Here is an 18,844-nt window from a genome sequence, read left to right as displayed (position 1 = left end):
ACCTAGAAGTCTGGATCTACACCTGCAGAAAGAGAGAGAGAGAAAAAAAAAACCCAAGAGAACCAGGAAAGAGATGTGCACATTTAACAACATCACAGAAAAGCACATGGTACTGATTAATACGATTTAGAGGCAAGTGGCTCTGCAAACGACTGAATCCACCCCTGAGCGAACACCTGTTTGTGTGAGCATTTCTCACCATGTAAGGCCCATTGTTTTCCAACAAATATCTACATTATGAGGACCCACTGCTCCTTATGGGGCCCAAAGCCCGGGCCCCAGAAGAAGAAGTGCTGTTATAGGGTTGTGCTTTAGGTTTCCAAACTGTAGTAAGGCTGTAGCATCAAGGAAAGTGTGAATATTTGCTGGACACACACTGTAGATCCAGAGCGCCTACGTGAATGCTAATGATGTGCTGTGGACACATGAGCGTGGGGTGTCAGCCATACAACTGGGAAGACTAAGCTGACCGAGCAGCCAGAAATCCAGATCGTTGTAGTTTATGGTCATTTCGGTGAGATGAAACAAGGTCTAGGTGATCACCAGAGATTTCTTTTTGTGATCAAAGACTTCATAATTATTTTTAATTGATCCCTTTTACCAGTGCATTCCAATGTAAACAAACATCATGCGGTCCCCATAGGGCCATATTTACAGCATGCTCTAAACTGCCTGGTATAAAACCATTAAAAAAAATGTTTTTTGTGGTTGATAATGAAAAAACTGAAACTTTTCTAAACAGGGTCAGACATCCTATAATTGAAAAAAAAAAAACAACAACAAAAAAAACCAATAAGGTTTTCTTCTCCTTCCTTTTGTATCGGCTTCTTGGGGATGTCGGCCTGTGATAAAAAAACGTGAGAGGTTGACAGGAAGAGGCCGAGAAAGTGAACAGACAGAGACAAAAACACATGTACCGTGTGTTTCTCAATGCCAGGGAATAAAATACGGGGCCCGAAACCTGTGTGACTTTGACTTTGTGTGTGTGTATGTCCTGGCACGTGTGAGGTGGTGTGTGGGCGTCGAGAGGGAGAGCTCATAAAACCCATGATCACACTGATGAGGTCACAGGGAGTGAAACCGGAGAAAGCCTTTCATTTCCTGTCTCATTCCATCCTTCTTTCCCCAAACTCCATTCATCCATCTCTCCCGCACACCTCTGTCTGCTTCACTCCTGTTTTTCACTCGCAATGTCAGAAGCCAAAATCTTTCTCACCCCGCTGGCTGTCTGGAATTCCTCATCGGGTCACCTAACACTGGAAAATAAGTATTACGGCCAGGTTTTTTTTATTATTATTATTATTTTTTATTTTAAATTTGTCTGAAGTTTTCTGTCAAGTTTAACAAATGAGGCAGGGCATGTTGGTTTTGGTTTTCTCATTAAATCTCTCTTGTAGGTTGTACCACTTACAGTATGTGCGTTCACAACTGTAAGAGCAGCGCCAGTTTTTCTCATATTATGTCATCCTCTACTTCTTTTTATTGAGCATCTAGGGTATAAATAGAGATTTTCATAAGAAGAATAGAAAAAGTCCATCACAAAATTTGGTTTTGCATTTGGGGTAAAAAAAAAAAAAAAAATCAGACCTCTCAAATTCAGTATGTATTAGATAACCTTGAATTTGATTTGCAGCGGCGTGAAATGACCCTGAAATGAAGCTCTTTGTTGAAGAAATAAAACCTACTAGAGGTTTTACAAAGATTTGTTTAGGGGCATGGTGAGATAAACTGAGGTCTTCATGCAGTTTTATTTATAATATTCTAGCTGTTTGTTACACTGACTATACAAAATGGCTAAATTAGAGGAGCAGTTATCTTTTAGGTGCAACTTCCTGATTCATGACAATCAGCTCATTTCTGCATTTCTTGAATATCATGTTTGGTTGAACATGATATTTGAAGACTGGCTCAGAGAAATGGGCCTCTGCCTTTCATTGTATTTGTTAATTGATCCTGTCTACAGGTTAAAAAATACACTTTGGTGATCAATTGATGTCATTTAACTTTAGACTTTTACTCTGAAAGTCTAAAAATGTTTCTAATTCTGGCAAATGTGTCATTAGCTTCTATTGTATTTTGTAGATAGAGGACTAACACCAACTTTTCTTACGCTAAATTCATATACTCTATGTTTTAATTTAATTTCCTGATTTTTTTTTTAATCCAAATATTTTGAGAATTTCTTAAAAAAAAAAAAAAGTTTTAGATATTTACTTTGTGTTGCTTTAAGAACTGGTCTGGGAAATGCAGGATCAACAGCGTAAGCCATTTTCTCCACTGACTGTTTGCGTAGCAGGATGCCGTTGCCAGCTGTGGGAACTTTTCTCTTTGTGTAAAAAGGTGAAATGGTTTCTATTCCACGATTCTGACGCTGGGACTTAACAGAAAAGTCAGCTGGGAGCCCCGAATTGGAGCTCGGGATGTTTGTCTCATTTCAACAACGTCACATTCGGAAAACTCTAAAGAGCCAGTGTGCTTCACGAGAAGTCGAGAGGCAGGGTTTATTGAATATTTTTTGCTTACCCATCAGTTTGTTTAAAAAAAATTTTATCTAAAACTTCAGAGCGCACCTGAGCTCACGCTGCAACGGCCGTGAGCCGAAAGGGAGCAGCGGATAACAGACAGACACAAAACTCCTCCTGCAGTCAGTCTGCTTCTTATCACCGGCTCATTACTGGAAAAGTGTTTGACAAAAACGCCGAGGGGCAGCGGTAGCTGGCTACCAGATTGCCTGTCACGTCTGTGGGCTCACGTTTGGTAGAGGGAGGAAGCAGGAATGGTGCTGAGGGGAGCTGTGTGGACGTGGACACACACCCACGTTTCCCCCAAAACAACAACACTGGGAGCTCTTAAGCTACGGTGTCTGGAAAAAAGATAACAGAAAGCCAAGGAGTGGTATTATTAAATCTGAGAGAAAAAAACAAAACAAAACAAAACAAAAAGTTTTTAAAAGCAGTTCACGACTGAAATGACACACAAATCTTCTCAGGTTTTCCTTTACTTAAAACTGTCAACGGCGGTAGAAGCGATCGTATATTTCTTTGTGTTTGTGCATCTCAAATATATTCCATTTGTTTGCCCAAAGGAAGATGATGAGCATAAACAGTGAGGTACTGAGCATTCGCTGTAATGTTTGGCAAAGAATACCTAAGGCTTACCCAGAATCATATTTTCTGTTTTCTTTTTTTTCTTTTTTTATTCTGGTTTCATAAAAACAAAGAAATTAGATCATGTGGATGGGGAGTCTGGGATTAATTTCGAAGCAGCTGATTAGGGCGTTTGTGTATCCGAGGATAATTGTGTCTGGGATGTTGCCTAAAAAGCCTTCAGGCTTCGCTACAGTCAGAGAGTCAGAAGCAGCATCGTCTTCTGTGATGCGTCCTCCTCCCTCCGCCCGCTCAATCAAAGCCACATGCCCCCACCTATTTAATCTTTACATATTTTTCTCTTTTTCTGTAATCAAAACTTGGACTAAAAAGCTGTTTTTTTTTTTGTTTTTTTTGCTGCATCACATAAATTTTTTCCCGTTCAACTCAAGTTTTGTTGTTTCAAACCAATTCAACCCTATTAACCTGTTGATCTTCCAAATTATCCGAACTTGTTTAAAAGTTATGGAACCGGCTAATTAAAAAAAAAAAAAAAAAATCTAACAAGAGCAGTGTTCAAATATTCAGCCGTAATTAAGCCAAAAGCTGTGGTCATGGAACAACTCGCTAATGCAGTAGATATTTAAACTTTTATTTATGTCTAGTTCTTTTTTTTTTTTTTTTTTTTTTTACCATGTTTGGGGAGAGAAAATCTTGGATCGGTTCAAACTGGTTCACCTGATTTTTGTTTTTAAATCTCAGTGAAGTTGAAGCTGAATCCATATTTCAAAACACACCAGAAAAAGCCCCAAAACAATGTGATGTCAATGGCAATGATGACTTCAGCTCAACTCCATTTTAATATCTAATCAGCACTGAATGGCGAGGAAGATCAGAAACGGTCAACTGGGAGGAAGAGAAATATTTACTGGCTAATTACTAAGAGTTGTACACATCTAAACAAAACAAAGGAGGCAAGACAACATTTTTTTTTTGCTCCGTGTGAGTTTGTGAATACAAACACTCAAGCATCATCATATTTAGTAAACGTATAGCAATTTAGTTCAAGTATGACACTATTAGCATCACAGCTAATGTGCTAATTATAAATTTCATCTGTCATCTGACTCAGCACAAGTTTAGCTAAATAAACCAGGTTAACTTGTGCTGAATTATCAACCACTGAGCATCACGGCCGCCACCGACAGGCTCTGAAATATGTAACGATTGTAAAACATCTCGAACCGTTCCCATAAATAATACATATTAGCTCTACTCAGAAGCAGCAAACCACTTTTTGTCCAACGTTTCTGTAAACATCTGGAGATAGTTTGTCTCTCACACTGGTTTGTGTGTAACTTCAAGTGACAGGCACAGTCCGAGTGTGGAGTACTCTTGAAAGGAACCGCTGAATCTACTGGAGGACCCTAATCAGGTCCAGCCCGATGCGTCCTCTCTGAGCGTCGACGTCGAGGACCCGGACCTCCACCCGCTCCCCGGGGCCCAGCGCCAGGCTGCGGCGGCGCTGGCTGGCGGGCAGCTTGTCTAGGGTGATGTGGCTCTTATGGATGAGGCCGGAGCGGCCGACGCCGATGTCAACGAAAGCTCCGAACAGAGTCGTGTTGTCCACTCGGCCTGTGAGCACGGCACCGACCCGCAGATCGCTCATCGACACGATGCCCCGCTTAAAGTCCGCCTGCCCAAAATCTGCCAAAAAAAAAGGAAGTCAAAGGAGAGGATGCAGAAAAGCTGGCACACTTGTAGCCGCGATGAGTGTCGCGGCTAGTCACACTGTGTGCGGAGGGATGGGGGGGAGGGAATGAAGAAAAATAATAGATACCACACAATACCAGGGGTAACCCAACACCTGTGTCTACATGCAACACTTCCACATTTCTCAGCATTCTGTCCATCCTTACTTTCCACCGGGCCAGTGCACAGGATCTGTTTTCCTTTCGGTATCATTAACACAAACAACGAGGGCTTGCGGTCCAGGAAATAGCCGGTACAATTATTCTCCCTCAAACCCCTGATTTTATGCAGTAGCTTCAGCCCATCTGTTTATTCAGCTGAGCTCTGGCTAGGAGGCCAAGCAAAGTGTACTGCAACCGAATAGGGCCAACCCCAGAGTGAACCTCTGAGTTGTGCTCCTTAATTTTTCTTTTTTTTTTTTTGGGAGAGTTGGCCGATGCTAAGTGGCCGGACAAATCCAAATCCCAAATCCAAAGCTAAAAAACATGAAAGTTTTGCGTTTTTATTGCGTGTTGCAATAAATGCCTATGAAACAACTCACCTCCTATTTATTTCTCACAATCTGAGCGTAAAATAATATTCAGATCCATTTTTTTTTGTTTTGTTTTTATTGAGTAACAGCAGGACTAAATCGGAGGTTGTTTATGTGTGCCTGAACTCAAGAGCCTGAAGCTAAGCAGAAAAACAGCTTTTGCTGCGTTTGCGCTCGCCGCGCACTCCGTCCAGCAGCAGAGTCTGCTGGACCCATCACACGCTGTCAGAAAGACACCGACTGGACTGTCGGGTTGCAGAGAGGAAGCCGCAGCACTGTCAGAACCTATCAAGTTACGCTGCCAAGACAAGGCTATTATAGTCCAGGCTAGAAAAGTCAGTCAGTGTGTGTTATAACTAGCAAAACATTCACATAGGAGGACAAATACGGCTTTTGATTTTCTGTTAGCTGGTGGGGAGCTGTAAAAGACATTACGACAGCAAGATGAGAGACTAGCAGAAGTTACTCTGACGGCTAGATTGCAGAAAAGTGACAATCAACTTTTGTACGATCCAACACGGAGGTTTCTGTGTCCAGATTTGAGGTTTTGTGCACAAGATTTTGAACTGCTGGGAGAAAGTCCTGCTCAGTTTGTGACAGTTGCAAATAATAATAATAATAATAAAAAAACATTTATTGTGTGAAGTGGACTAACACGAAGTTCAAACAAACATTATTTATTCAGATCTTATTTTTAAAAACAATTTTGACTATGTCGTTAATGCAGATTGTCGACAAAAATAAAAAAATATGTATTTGGTTTGGTTTTTATCGCCTGTCTCCGTGTTGCTAAACAAGCTGAGTGAGTTGTGTTACTGTGAGCAGAAAAACACTTACTTTGTCGTATGTCAAAGCCTGGGGGCTGCGTCAGGCCGTCTATGATGAGTTTGAGAGTCTCAGGGGTGGTGTCCACTTTCTTGGCCAGCTCCTCGATACAACTCGTGTTAACCTTGCTCTCCACGCAGTGTTTCAAGCCTGCACTGCCTATTTGGTCCACACTCCCACCCACAAGAGACAGAAACCTGGAGAGAAAGGACATAAGGAAAAAAAAACAATGTGATTAGGGCTTAATTAATTGGATTTGTGATTCAGTTTTGGCTCCAAAAGGACGAAAAAAAAAGTTTAATTGAACACCAAAAAAAAAGCTCAATTGTCTTTATTATTTCTTATCTCCCCATCACAGAGCAACACTGACATACATAAGACAAGCAACCATGCACAACACATTGCAATGAACAAACATTTCTCTATTAATTCTAAGGTTTGTAGCTCAAAAAAATATTAACACTGAAATTAAAGTCACAAAAAGTCAGTTTGACTTTTTCCTACAATAACAGCTTCTTACCCGGATGAGCATTGCTGTCAGTACCACCTGTAGCTCAGATATAATGTGTTCACTGATCAGGTTTTTTTGAGTCTCCAACTGGCCTGCAATGGGTCATGGCCGGTCAAGCTAAACAATTTGTAAGATTTCAATTACCAGTTGATTTCTTGGTGCATCTCTAGCTGTTTGACGTGTTAAATGTTCAATAAGTGGTGATGAAATGCAGATTGTTCAGGAGAAAGTCTCTACTCTTAAAACAGGAGAGGAGGTTAGGCTTAGCTTTGTAAAGCTGCAGCAGAACTATCACTAAGATTTCTACAGCAAACTCCTTTGTAGGAGATGTTGGTTCAGAAATTCATTTAGCAAAAGTACTGAACTTGGACACCATGAAGCCAAAGAAATGGTTCAGATGGTGCAGCCAAAATGTAGACATTACCCTCCTGAAGTGCTGAAGGAGGAAGGATTTACAAACGCCAGAAACACCTGGTGATAGAAGATGAACTTTCTAAAATCACGTATCCATCCCTGAAGTGAAAGACTTTAAACATTTCGAGAATTTCATTTTATGCAAAAAAAAAAAAAAAGAAGAAAAAGCTAGAAGCCTTATGAGCCTCAGTGAGGTGACTGTAACAAGCCCAACGCTTCCTGAACACTCAAATATTTCCTCTCCTAAAAAAAAAAAACAAAAAAAAAAACAGGAAGGGAAGTTAAATAAAATGACTTGAATCAACAGAAATAGGTTCCCACTGAAGGGAAATCCAGTTAAAGAGGGAGAGTCTTGGTAATCATCAGCTGCTGAGGCGCCTTTCCATTTCCAAAAACACATTTTATTTATGCCTTGGTAAATCAGGTGCATCCACAACGGGCTGTAAACGCCCTGACACCTAGCCTCTGGACACTGCCTCCGCTGTGCTGGGATTGGACATCGAGCCTGCCAGCCCGTGCGCTTGTATAACTTTATCCAACCGTGATGTCTCACACCATAATGTCTAGACGGTCGCTCCAAGTCAGAGCTTGAAATACAAATACAAACTAATTAGCTGCTCTGCAAGTTAAACAGACAGAGTGACAAAGTGTCCCTATATCCAAAGTAGCACAAAGAAGTAATGGAAGAATGAGATAAGTGTGGCTGTGGGAGGATTGCGGGCACACTGCGTATATTATTTACAGCGGACACTGGGCACAGCTGGTGATGGACGTGAATGCGTGTGTTCATTTGCGGACCAGTGATAGATGTCGCGTACTGGTAGACTGACGCCAAAAAGACTCCGCAGCTGTCCGCCCCGTGATGGACGGAACAGGTGGACGCACACATATATACGTGCACACAAAGTTGATTCATGTACAATGCTCCACAGAAATGCTCAATTGGCAGGAGAGGGGACAGTGACTGTGCTGTGCATAAAGGTTTCTATGAGTCACTTGTGAGCCGAGAAGGCTCCGCCGCTGAGTTTCAGTGACTGGTGGAGGGGATTCGAGCTGAATCCATCTGTCAACATTGGTAAGCCACGTGACAAAAAAATAGTTAGCAGAATATGTGCCAGAAATGGCTTGGCGGTGAAGAAAAAAAAAAAAAACCCTGCCAAAAAAACGAAGACCTCAGGACCGAGCTGTGTCTAACACCGAGGTGAACGCTCGTTTTTCTGTCTAAGCTTCTCATCTTTCTCCCCGACAGGAAGAGAAATGGTTTCATCTTGATGGCTTAGCGAGTGGGAGACGGAGATGGAGTCAGGGAAGGACAGGAAACTGAATGTTTCAAGCTCAGCAGGGCACATTTTGCACGTCTGAGTCGATTTATCTCAAGAAACACAAGATCGGTGTTAAATTTAACGGCGCATGGTTATTTATTTTAGTCAGGCTCTATTTTTCATGAAATGTTATTCAGTTTTTAATCATTTTTCAAAAAATAAGATTACCAAAAATTATAGTTCAATCATGCCTGTCAGAGTCATGTCAGTTATCTTACACAACTGTACTTTTCGCAATAGGATTTGGATGTGCACAAATTACACACAGCATTCCTTATGAAGTAAAAAATGTGAGTCGTAATCTAAGCAAAGCAACAATCTAACTTGCAAGATTTCTTCATTGTGTCATCAAATGTGAAATATTCCCATATGTGAACTCATTCCTTTCAACCAGGTCTTGGTGTTTTCTTGAATTGGTCCAAAAGCGTCCAGCTTATTCAACCTTTAAAAGAAACATGGAGTCCAATATCTCACCTTTGCTGTTGAGAAAATTATAATAGGGAAAAAAAGAAGAAAAATTGACCCCCAGAATTTAGGACATGGTATACATTTAATATGAAACACCCATCTCATGTTTTGGATCTAGAATGATGAACAGATTCACTTTCTCCAAAGATTTGCCTATTTTGTTTGTTTCTTCAAAATATTGGGTGTTTAATTTGCAGAAGAAGTGAAAAATAATCATTCTTCTTCAAAATCCAAACACAATTATGCATGTTTCATTAAAAAACATATATATAATTCTTTGTGTCCTGACTGGTACTACTGCTGGTGATTCAGGCGAACCGTTTGGACGACACTTGTCTCGCTGCCGACCATGAGTAGAATCTCCGCTGGAAAAACGCGACCTCCACATCGTGGCGAGGACAAAGAATCATTCACTTCCTGGCCTTTAAGAAAATTAGGTCCCATTGTTTACTTTTCCAATTTGCCCTGCCTTTCAACATGACTAAAATTTTCTCTAATTGGATTTCTCCTCTTTCCAACAACTTCAGCTTGTTTTCATTTGCGGAAAATAAAAATACGTTTGGTTGGAGTTCTAGTTGTGCAGACGGGGTTTATTATTTTAGAGGGGTTTTTTTGGGTTCTATGGGCCTTTATTCAATGGTAGACGGACAGGAAGAAAATACAAGTAGAGGAAGACATTCAGCAAATGGTTCAGGGATGGGAACTGAACCGAAGACAACTGCATTGAGAACTGTTGCCTCTGTATGTGGTGGAGTTTTTTAAATACAGTTTTCCTCCAAAAAACTAAGGGAGAAATGTGTTAACTAAATTCATACTCGAAGGAGACAATATTTTTCACCACAATCTAAAGGTTTACTAGTAATGTGATACATATAATATCTTGCAAAAGAATTCAAAGCCAATGGACAAACCAGAACAGCAGTCTCTGTATTGAGATGTTACACATAAATGAACTTTTAGTTGGCAGTTCACGATAAAAATGCTTTTAAAAGTTCACGGCTGACACACTGTAAAATATTAATTGTTTGTGTTAAACTATTTTCATCCCCTTGCTGTCATATTAGCAAGCTTTTCTCAACTGCTAATCTAAAAGGTGATAAACACCCAAATAGATACAGAGAGCTGAAAATCAGTTTTCAAGTAAAATCTAAGAGGAAAAAAAGGCCCAGATGAGTGATAGTGGCCGCTGCCAATAAGTGTGCGTTCCCATTGGTCGTCTCATTTTTCAGCGATGTATGTTAGTATTTAAGGGAGACTGGAAATCCAGAGGGTTGCACAGCTATTAGCCTTAATAATTATTACCACCACAGTGCATGTAGGTGGTGTGTGTGTGTGTGTGTGTGTGTGTGTAAACAGGGGGCTGGAGCTGGGTGGGCAGTGATGGTAGATTTTATCCAGGCGCAGAGCGAGGACCCGCTCTGCCATGTGTTGGGGAAATATCGGGCCCCGACTGTTACTTATCAGGGGAAATATTCAGCAGACTGGTGCCAGGTTACTACTACTATTACTGCAACGTTGGATCTGACTCAAAAATTTTGCGACAGCCTGTTAACAGATGTATTAAAAAAAAGAAAAAAAAAAGAATAAAAAGAAAACGTTAAACTCCCTTCTCTTCTGAAGATAAAAATTAACAATCCAAAGAGTGAGGCCTCACTTCTCGCACAAGCAAAACGTAATTTAGAAGGGAAAGGTGGACAAAATGTGTCTGCGCGTTTGTGTTTCTGCTTTTTGCATGTGTGGGTATATGGTTTCAGAAAGGCGGCTGATGTGTGGGCTGCGAGCAGTAATGGAGGATTTAGTTCCCCTAATGTGATGAACATGATATTCCGTATAAACCATAAAGACACAACACACATGAATGCTTACATACACGCCCACAGCGTTCCTTCACAACGCTCCCTCCCAGACCTGCAGATTTCACCGGCTGTAAGGTGAATAGAAGAGCAGGAGATCTTACAGATATACGGTTGCATCACAATTATCAGCTGCCAGGACTCCCACATACTTTCCAGTTAATACTTCATTGCTTTACTAGACTTAAAAGTCAAACATTTTACTCTTAAGAGTTGTTGAATTTTCTGAATGTTTCAGTGCAAAACATTTATTTACATGGTTGGGCTTAACTGTCAAGTTAGCTTCCAATTCTAAGATGCAAAATTGTTTTTTCTTTTGTTATCTGGTACTTTGACTTCAGCTCTACTTCAAAATCTGCTACACTTTCAAATGCTGAGAGGATTATCGTACAGTAAACTGTGATCCCAGCGTGGAACCTGAGATCCAGCTTAGACCCTGAGACCCTAAGAGAGACTACAGGCTTCAGGAGCAGATACTGAATGAGTGTTCACTCACTGGGACGTCAAACTGGATCAGCATAACTACCATATACTAGTGTAATTATACTAGCATTCTCTATGGGATCAAGGAATTGAACTGAATATAAGTTTGAGATGACCAGAATTTGCTCGTTCACAAGTCACAACCTAATTTGTTCCAGTCAAGATTGAATTTGGGTGACTAAAAAGTGCATCAAATGCCACTGTGGTGGAAATAAGTATCGAAAAAGTTAGACCAGAACAAATATATCCTTTATTATAACACAGTAGGGAAACTCCAATATAAAAGTCCACTTGTCCAGATGCAACTTTTAGATGCATCCCTTCTCCAACACACATGTGATTTGCAGGACGATAGCTCTTGAGGAATGGACTTAGGCCCAATCGATACAGCGCTAACTAGTGATGAATAATTAAGTGGAAAAAAAACCCAAAACTAATAAGCATAGAAACAGATTCACATTTCACAAAGTCTTGAAGATGCTCAGCATTTCTGTCAGTGTTTGCTGGTCCATAATAGTGTTTAACTCCATTAAATCAACGTCATTCTTTCTGCTTTGTGTGGCACCAGGTCTATAAGTATTTACGACACGCACAGTTAGCAATTCTTTGGTGCAATTTTCAAAAGTTTTAAAATGTAAATTCCATTGCCCAAATGTTATTTTTTGTTGTTATTATCAATTATTAGGGGTGCACCGATTTATCGGCCAGCCGATTTATTGGTGCCGATTTCCCTAATTTTGGGAAATCGTTGATCGGCCGATTTTTATATGTGAAGCCAACCTTAACTACCGAGTTTATCTACCTCAGCAAAGGCATTTAAATCAAATGTTATCTTCTTCTGCTCTGCTGTGAGAGAGCTATGACCAGCAGACCGGCCCACCAGATCAGTCCGCAGTTAACAATAGTCATTTCACTGTTGGCAACTCATCAACTTTCTTGCTACGTTTAGCAACATTTTAGATTAAAACAAAAAATTGGTACCGGCCAAAATCGGAATCGGCTGGTCAGGAGTTTTAATAGATCGGTAATTGGTGGTCAACCAGAAAACTGCAATCGGTGCACACCTATAAAATATAACTGCAATTGAATTTTCAAGGCTTGGTTTTCAGTATTGTGACAATAAACAGAAGGATTTTTATCTAGAGAGGAAACAATCTAAATATCGTAGCAAAGGAGCTGATACGTTTCAGCTTTATACACTTTGTACACATAAAGCTGATGAAAGCATTTTTAGGAGCTTTGGATTTGTCGCCTAAATTTTATAGTCGTGGCACAGTCATTTGGATTCAGAGTGATGAATGTTACGCAAATATAAGTTCCTTAAAAGCAAAGTCACTTTTTCTTCTCTGTTTCTCTCTGAAATGTGAAGATCTCGGAACATATAAACGCCCAAGCAAACCCTCGTTTGCGTCTTTATGTTATTTGCTTTTTTTTCCCCCTTTTTTAAACATTTGCAGAAACAGTGTGATTTCTCTTTGCGCTCCCAACTTCTCTAGGTAAAAGTTTTCATTTTAATTCAGCAGGAGACGGGCACCTTACGGAGCCAAGATAATAAACACCACTGGGAAAGAAAGAAAACAAAATATTCAGAGTTCAAGAGAGGGAGATATCTGTCAGGCAGAAAAGCATGAAAGAACGAAACTTAATTTTTAAAGTTTTAGCTTTGGGCAGGAGACAGAAGTGTGAAAATAGAGTAGAGAAAATTAGCATAAAACTGGAACATTTATGTGGTAAATAACAAAAAGGAGCACAGCACCTTGGCTAAAACAGGATCGACAAGGAAAATACTTCATAAAGCAAAATATCTCCATGTGTGTGCAGAGAGACACACACCAACCCACACACGTACCGGGGCGATTAAAGGCGCATCAACATGAGTGGAGTAATTCTTAAAGCCACTAGTGTCAGAACGTATGTAGACTAAACACAGTTGAGTGACTACAGCTGCAGGAGAAAGGGCTTAAACACCACAAACACACACGCGGACGCGCGCACACACATGTGCGCGCGCGGCTTTCTGCGGCAGATGTTCAATGTGCTTTTGATAACAGCATCAGCAGCTCTAACAATCACTTCTCACACAAGGACACACGCCGCCGTGCACATGCGGAAAGCCAACGCCTCCTTTCTTGTATCCCATGTCTGCGTAAATCAAATCAGAGTCCTCCACCGCTATAACCAGCACCATATGAGACGGCGTTAAAATCAGCTCCATCTTTGTCTGAACATGCCCGGCCAGTGGGGTTTGCTGCTGTACAAGTGTGCGTGAGCGGTGGTGGTGGTGTGTGTTTGGGCGGGCCGTACCTCTGCGCTACATGGTAGGACTCGGGGTGAATGCAGGTTTGGTCCAGCGGGTTTAATGAGGTTGGTACGCTGCAACCCGCCTTCCCTTTGCTCTTCTTAGGTGCCGGGTTCTCCGGTGCGCATGGCGGCAACGGCTTGGCACTGTTTGACAAAAACACATGCATTTCAAATGTGCTGCGCGCCTTTAAAATCAAGAAACTTTGGTTCGGCGAAGCCGTGGATCTGGACGTCTGAATATTGCTTCAATAAAATTCTCAGTCAGCAGCTTTCAGATGTTAAATCTGCTGATGTTTTGCACAGATCTCAGATCTGCCTTGGCTGTGTCCGACACCAAGCGGTTCGCTTTATATTTTCATATGAACTCAAGTAATTATTTGAGCAGAAACCACTAAACCTCAGAATGCTTAGTTTGTAACATAATGCTGCAGCTTCGGCCACTTTTATTGTAAGAATATACTGTAGACTTTTCTTTTTTTTTTCAATAGACATGGGCTCCGTTTTCACAAATTTTAATTCCAGTTCTTGATTTTGACCATTTTGTTGATCTATTACACATTAATATAAAAATATCTAACAATAAGGAAACGCAAAACAACTCCTAAGATCAGGGGATGAATTAATGTTGTGTCTAGATATAGCTTAGCAACATACCCATTATTATTTTTAGGCATTTTCTTGCTATAACTGTGCTATTTATAGCAGAGTTATGTCAAATAAAGGATATTTGAGTGCTTGGGCATTACGTCCAAGCATGTCACTGTAATGCATCCAGTGATGCTCAGGTTTACATCCCATCAAAGCGTGATGCCAGGACTTCTTTGATAAACCGTTTTCAGCGTTTAGGAGATGTTCTGGGGTGAGTGAAAATAAATCTCTACAGAAACTAAATGAGGATAATCACAATCTGCAAGTTGTTCTGGCAAAAAGCTTAACGGCTAATAGATAGATGCTGTGAAAGCCAACTTTCTTCAGTAAAGAATGATTGCAAAGCTCACCCATGTCTTCCTTCTTTCCTACCTGGACGGTTGAAGTGGCCTGTAGGGTCTCAGACTAATCAGATGCAGTTTTTACAAAACGCAGATGCTCGATTTTCACCTGACACAAGCAGCTTATGGGGCAGCTGTTCCTAAACTGTTTAAACTCCATCTGCATATTAAACATTTTAGCTTTTGAACTTGTCTAAAAAGATTTTTTTTTTCTTGTTCGTTTGATGTCATCTTTTTGTCTTATGAGTTGGACAGCACTTAGGTTCAACTGCTGGTTCTTGAATGAACAAATTGGTCCTTAGTTGAATATCAGTGCAGTTTTTATTAGGACTGCATGACACGTTAGCTGAAATGAGTCATTTCTTAACATATATTAGCCATAATAGCGATATCAACGTCAGATATCAATATTGGTCCATATTTTCTTATCTAATTTTCATGAACGCTTTGAATTTCACAAAATCTTTCCAATAAGTTTCAACAAAAAAATCTCTGGGGGAAAGACAAAAAAAAACTTTTTTCCCCCAGAGAAAAAAAATCTGTTAACACAGATTTTCTGCATAGAAATCTGTGTTAACCTGTTTAGCGTTTGAGGGTTGATCCTGATGAAGCCGGCACACTGTTGGTAGCTCTTTGGTCCCATCCCTTTGACCAGTTTGAGCTGCTCCCTGTTGATGAACGGACCGTTCTTCTCTCTCCACTCTGCGATGCTCCGAGCTCTGCCTGCGTTCAGCCCCGCTACATGCCTACGGAAGGAGACAAACTTAACAGAGAAATGTCTCACAGCACCCGTCTAATTAGCGTCTTGAAAACTCTGCATTCATCCTTGTTTAATTCTGTAATCTGTTGTACAACGGAGCATCTTAAGTTAAGCCTAAAAACCAAAAAACAATGTCTACGTTTTCCTAACAAAGAGTTGTAAACATTATGGAAGACATGTCTGTGACCTGGCCTTTTAAACAAGACCCACAACACCAGAAACACACACTGTGTGATACTGAGTATATATGAGCCACTATGGCTGAGAAAAGGAGCGAAGCAATTTGAAACTCAGTTAGGTTGACGCTGCTAATGCCCAAAGCGAGTCACTTACTCTAAAACACAGAGCTGCGTCAACACTCCACATAACACCTCAGTCATCCACACGTCTGTGTGTTAGTGTGTGTTGCTTTTCTGATGGCAGAAATGGAAAAAGTTCACTAGCAGAGCAGACAGGTAAACAGATGACCTGATGGCTGCAGCGAGGCCCATGCCAGCTTCCTTGGCTGTTAACTGTGAAACAGCTGCTTTTTTCCCTCCAATTCTGGTTTACGAGTATATGACAGCAAAAACTGCTGCAAGTGGGTATCCTGCAATGCTCTACGAGCGGTTTTCATGTATCTTTTTTTCTCTTTTTTTATTGCGTATGCTTATGCTTTTCTTTCTGTGTGTGAGCAGACTTTCCTAATCCCCTAAGCTGACTCCAGTCAGCCCTGTAAGTGGGGCCGGGGTGTGAAGCGTTAGTCTAAACAGAAAAGCTGGCATGCCGCTTTTCTGACTCGCATTAATGACCGAGTCTGTTCATGGGCGTGAGTGAAAGTTTGCGATGTTGTGACTGCAAAGGGAAAGTATGTCAGAGGATTGAGATGTGGCGCACACAAACAAGATGATCCACACATACACAAACACACATGCACACGCACACACACACACAAAAAAAAACCTACCTGTGACAAACGTTCAAAGACGTTCACATCAGTCTTCATGATGCTTCACAAAGATCATGCTACGGTTATCAAGTGACTGATAATCACAACACCTTGTGCAGTGCGTTGCATCTTTCCAGAAGATGCACCGTTGCATGAATGCTCTGTGTGTGAGCTACCTCATTAGCGTCTCGGAGCAGATGTTGATGTCCACTCCCACAAAGCTCACACACTCCTCCACCACTCCGTCCAGCGCTGCCTTCAGAGCTCCAGCTGACACGTCGTGCTGAAACAACACGTTTGCAAACAAAGAGCTTAAAATAAGAGTCGTGGTACTGCAGCACTTGATGTACGTGGACCAAACTATTGAAGATTTCATTTAAAGTGTTGGTGTTATGTATTTTCCAAGCACATAGTGCCATTTTATAGCACAGTCAAGTAACTCTGTTACCTTGAGGTCGTTATAAACAATGCTGTATGTGTCTTTGCATTTTAACACTTCTGACTCTCTGAGAAGCTCCTATTCTCTCTGACGCTCCGCCTTCAGGACATCATTGCAACAATGCTCCTCATTATGCCATTTACAACTGTTCCTAAGAGTGTTAAACTGAGAAGTAGTTTGCATGATGAGCTCTGCGGGCGCACAGTTCCACCAGGTGTTTGCTAATTGCTGCTGCCGCTAGTCTGCAGGAGCGAGAGGCAGAGGAGGAGAGGAAGGGTGCTCCGTGAGGTGGAAGCTCGGCTGGATGAATAAACTGATGAATAAATATTATTAATTTTTTCAACACAGTAAGCAGGAAACCTCTGATTCTGTGCAATTTTTTAAAATCTATTTCACACCTACTTGTAAACAAATTATTAACTATTTTAATACTCATCTACTTAACCACAGCGGCTCTTTTTCCTCTTGGTGGTAAGTAACCCATTGTATAGTATTTCCTAATTATTCCATATTTCCTGATTTAGATTTATTTTTTATCCCCAATCTAATATTAAGAACTGTAATATTTTTGATGCGTGATAAATTACAAAACTAACGAGCGACTTACTGCAGTTAAGGTCGTTTTTATTAAATAGTCAAACAACCACATTTATAATGACTTTATATAATAAAGAGAATAGGAAATTACTTTACATAATTGGTTGACAATGCAGCAACGGAGTGTTTCAAACGGAGGTTTGGACATTTGGTATGAAATGCCCCAAAGGACAAAAAGCTATTTTTATGTTGGGGGATGATCAAGAATTAAACAGTCAAAATAAAAAAAGAAAAGGCAAAACAAAAGGAATCCTATGAGATAAAGCGGCAGCACTAAAGCACCAAACAGTGGGACATCCCCAGTATTCAAGAGCTGCAGCTGGAGTCTGATGCCTCAGCAGCTGCCTGAGGATTAGCTGACGCTCTAAAGTGAGCTCCTGTTGGGCCGTCGTATCTGTGTGTCACCGTGGCATGAGTTTTGTGTGTCGTGTGTATAAACGTGCCGGAGGGCAGCGTGAGCTTCCCCGTAACATGATCGAGCCATGAACAAACACTGACTTGTAAACAGATAACAACAACACAAGCACACACCCTTCTCTGTCAGCAACGGACAAGACGGGGACAAAGAGGGAGGGTGAGTCAGCCGGCGGTACCAATAAATATGAGAGCACATGTAACTCCTCGGGGTAATGCCTGGCTTCAAGACTATTTGACTGCTTCATAATTAACTCATTCATTTATTTATTAAAAGCTAGGCATTCATTTGTAGTTTCATAACAACGTACACGTTCTCCTCACAAACTTGGTTAATATCTGTCATGGATAATGAATTACCCAACTAATACCGGGTTTATGAAGGAGCAGACGAGCAAAACAGCATGACAAGGCGCACAACAAGTACCTATACTAGCACAGCAGCAAAAACATACATAGTATTGACTGCATCATTAAAACTGTAACAGCCACTGTATTATAACCTTATTGCAAGAGTATGCAGTACTGCATTTTTGCACATTTGTTCATTGTTATTTATTCATACTTAATGTCACAAAATGACCATTACCCTGTACTTAGCGCAACAGTTAATTTTGTAGATGCCCTGTTGGGCCACTTCTATTAATATAAACCACAATCCAAGACAGAAGAAAATGAATTTCATACTTTTAAAGCTATGCATCACCAGAAGCATTTTGAAGATAGCAAAGTGAACTGTCTGAACAAGACTTCCCACAAAGGTAGATCTGAAAGATTTATGACTTCCTGCTGAGGTCGCGCAGAAAGAGACGAGAGTCAGAGACAGTAGGACAGGATGGAGAGGAAATCACCTGTAATCTCACACCAGAAAAGAATGTTTTCACACGAGAAAGCTGAAGGTGTGAGCACCACAGAGAGGGTGAACCTTCAGTAAATCTGTTCTCATATTCCTACTCAAATGAGCTGCATGAGAGAATGAATGGCGGGTATTCTAATTGCACACAGATCTCACTACGTCCTTGTACGTAGTTGGCTCAGATGCAGATGGGAGTTAATTGTGTAGAAAGGTATTAATTGCTCAGGATTAATCCTAATCTTACACTATAATTCATTTTCAATAATTAAAAACTGATGGGAGAAAAACTATATATATATATATATATATATATA

The 18,844-nt window shown here is 40.7% G+C and overlaps 1 protein-coding gene across 1 annotated transcript in view; it reads right to left on the bottom strand.

Annotated features, from left to right (window-relative positions):
- Positions 1-1,314: 1,314 nt before the first annotated feature.
- Positions 1,315-18,844, bottom strand: part of srbd1 (S1 RNA binding domain 1) — a 52,162-nt gene continuing 34,632 nt past the window's right edge. The window contains exons 17-21 of the mRNA XM_007551176.2: positions 16,401-16,507; positions 15,115-15,282; positions 13,551-13,691; positions 6,208-6,392; positions 1,315-4,793 (exon numbers count right to left, since the gene is read on the bottom strand). Of these exons, the coding sequence (XP_007551238.1) occupies positions 4,501-4,793; positions 6,208-6,392; positions 13,551-13,691; positions 15,115-15,282; positions 16,401-16,507 (894 nt within the window). The 3' untranslated portion in view covers positions 1,315-4,500. The remainder of the gene's footprint in view (positions 4,794-6,207; positions 6,393-13,550; positions 13,692-15,114; positions 15,283-16,400; positions 16,508-18,844) is intronic.

Source organism: Poecilia formosa, unplaced genomic scaffold (genome assembly GCF_000485575.1).
Source record: "Poecilia formosa unplaced genomic scaffold, Poecilia_formosa-5.1.2 Scaffold40, whole genome shotgun sequence".
Taxonomy (NCBI): Eukaryota; Metazoa; Chordata; class Actinopteri; order Cyprinodontiformes; family Poeciliidae; genus Poecilia; species Poecilia formosa.
Note: the sequence above shows the minus strand (reverse complement) of the source record. Positions and strands in the feature narration are given on the sequence as shown.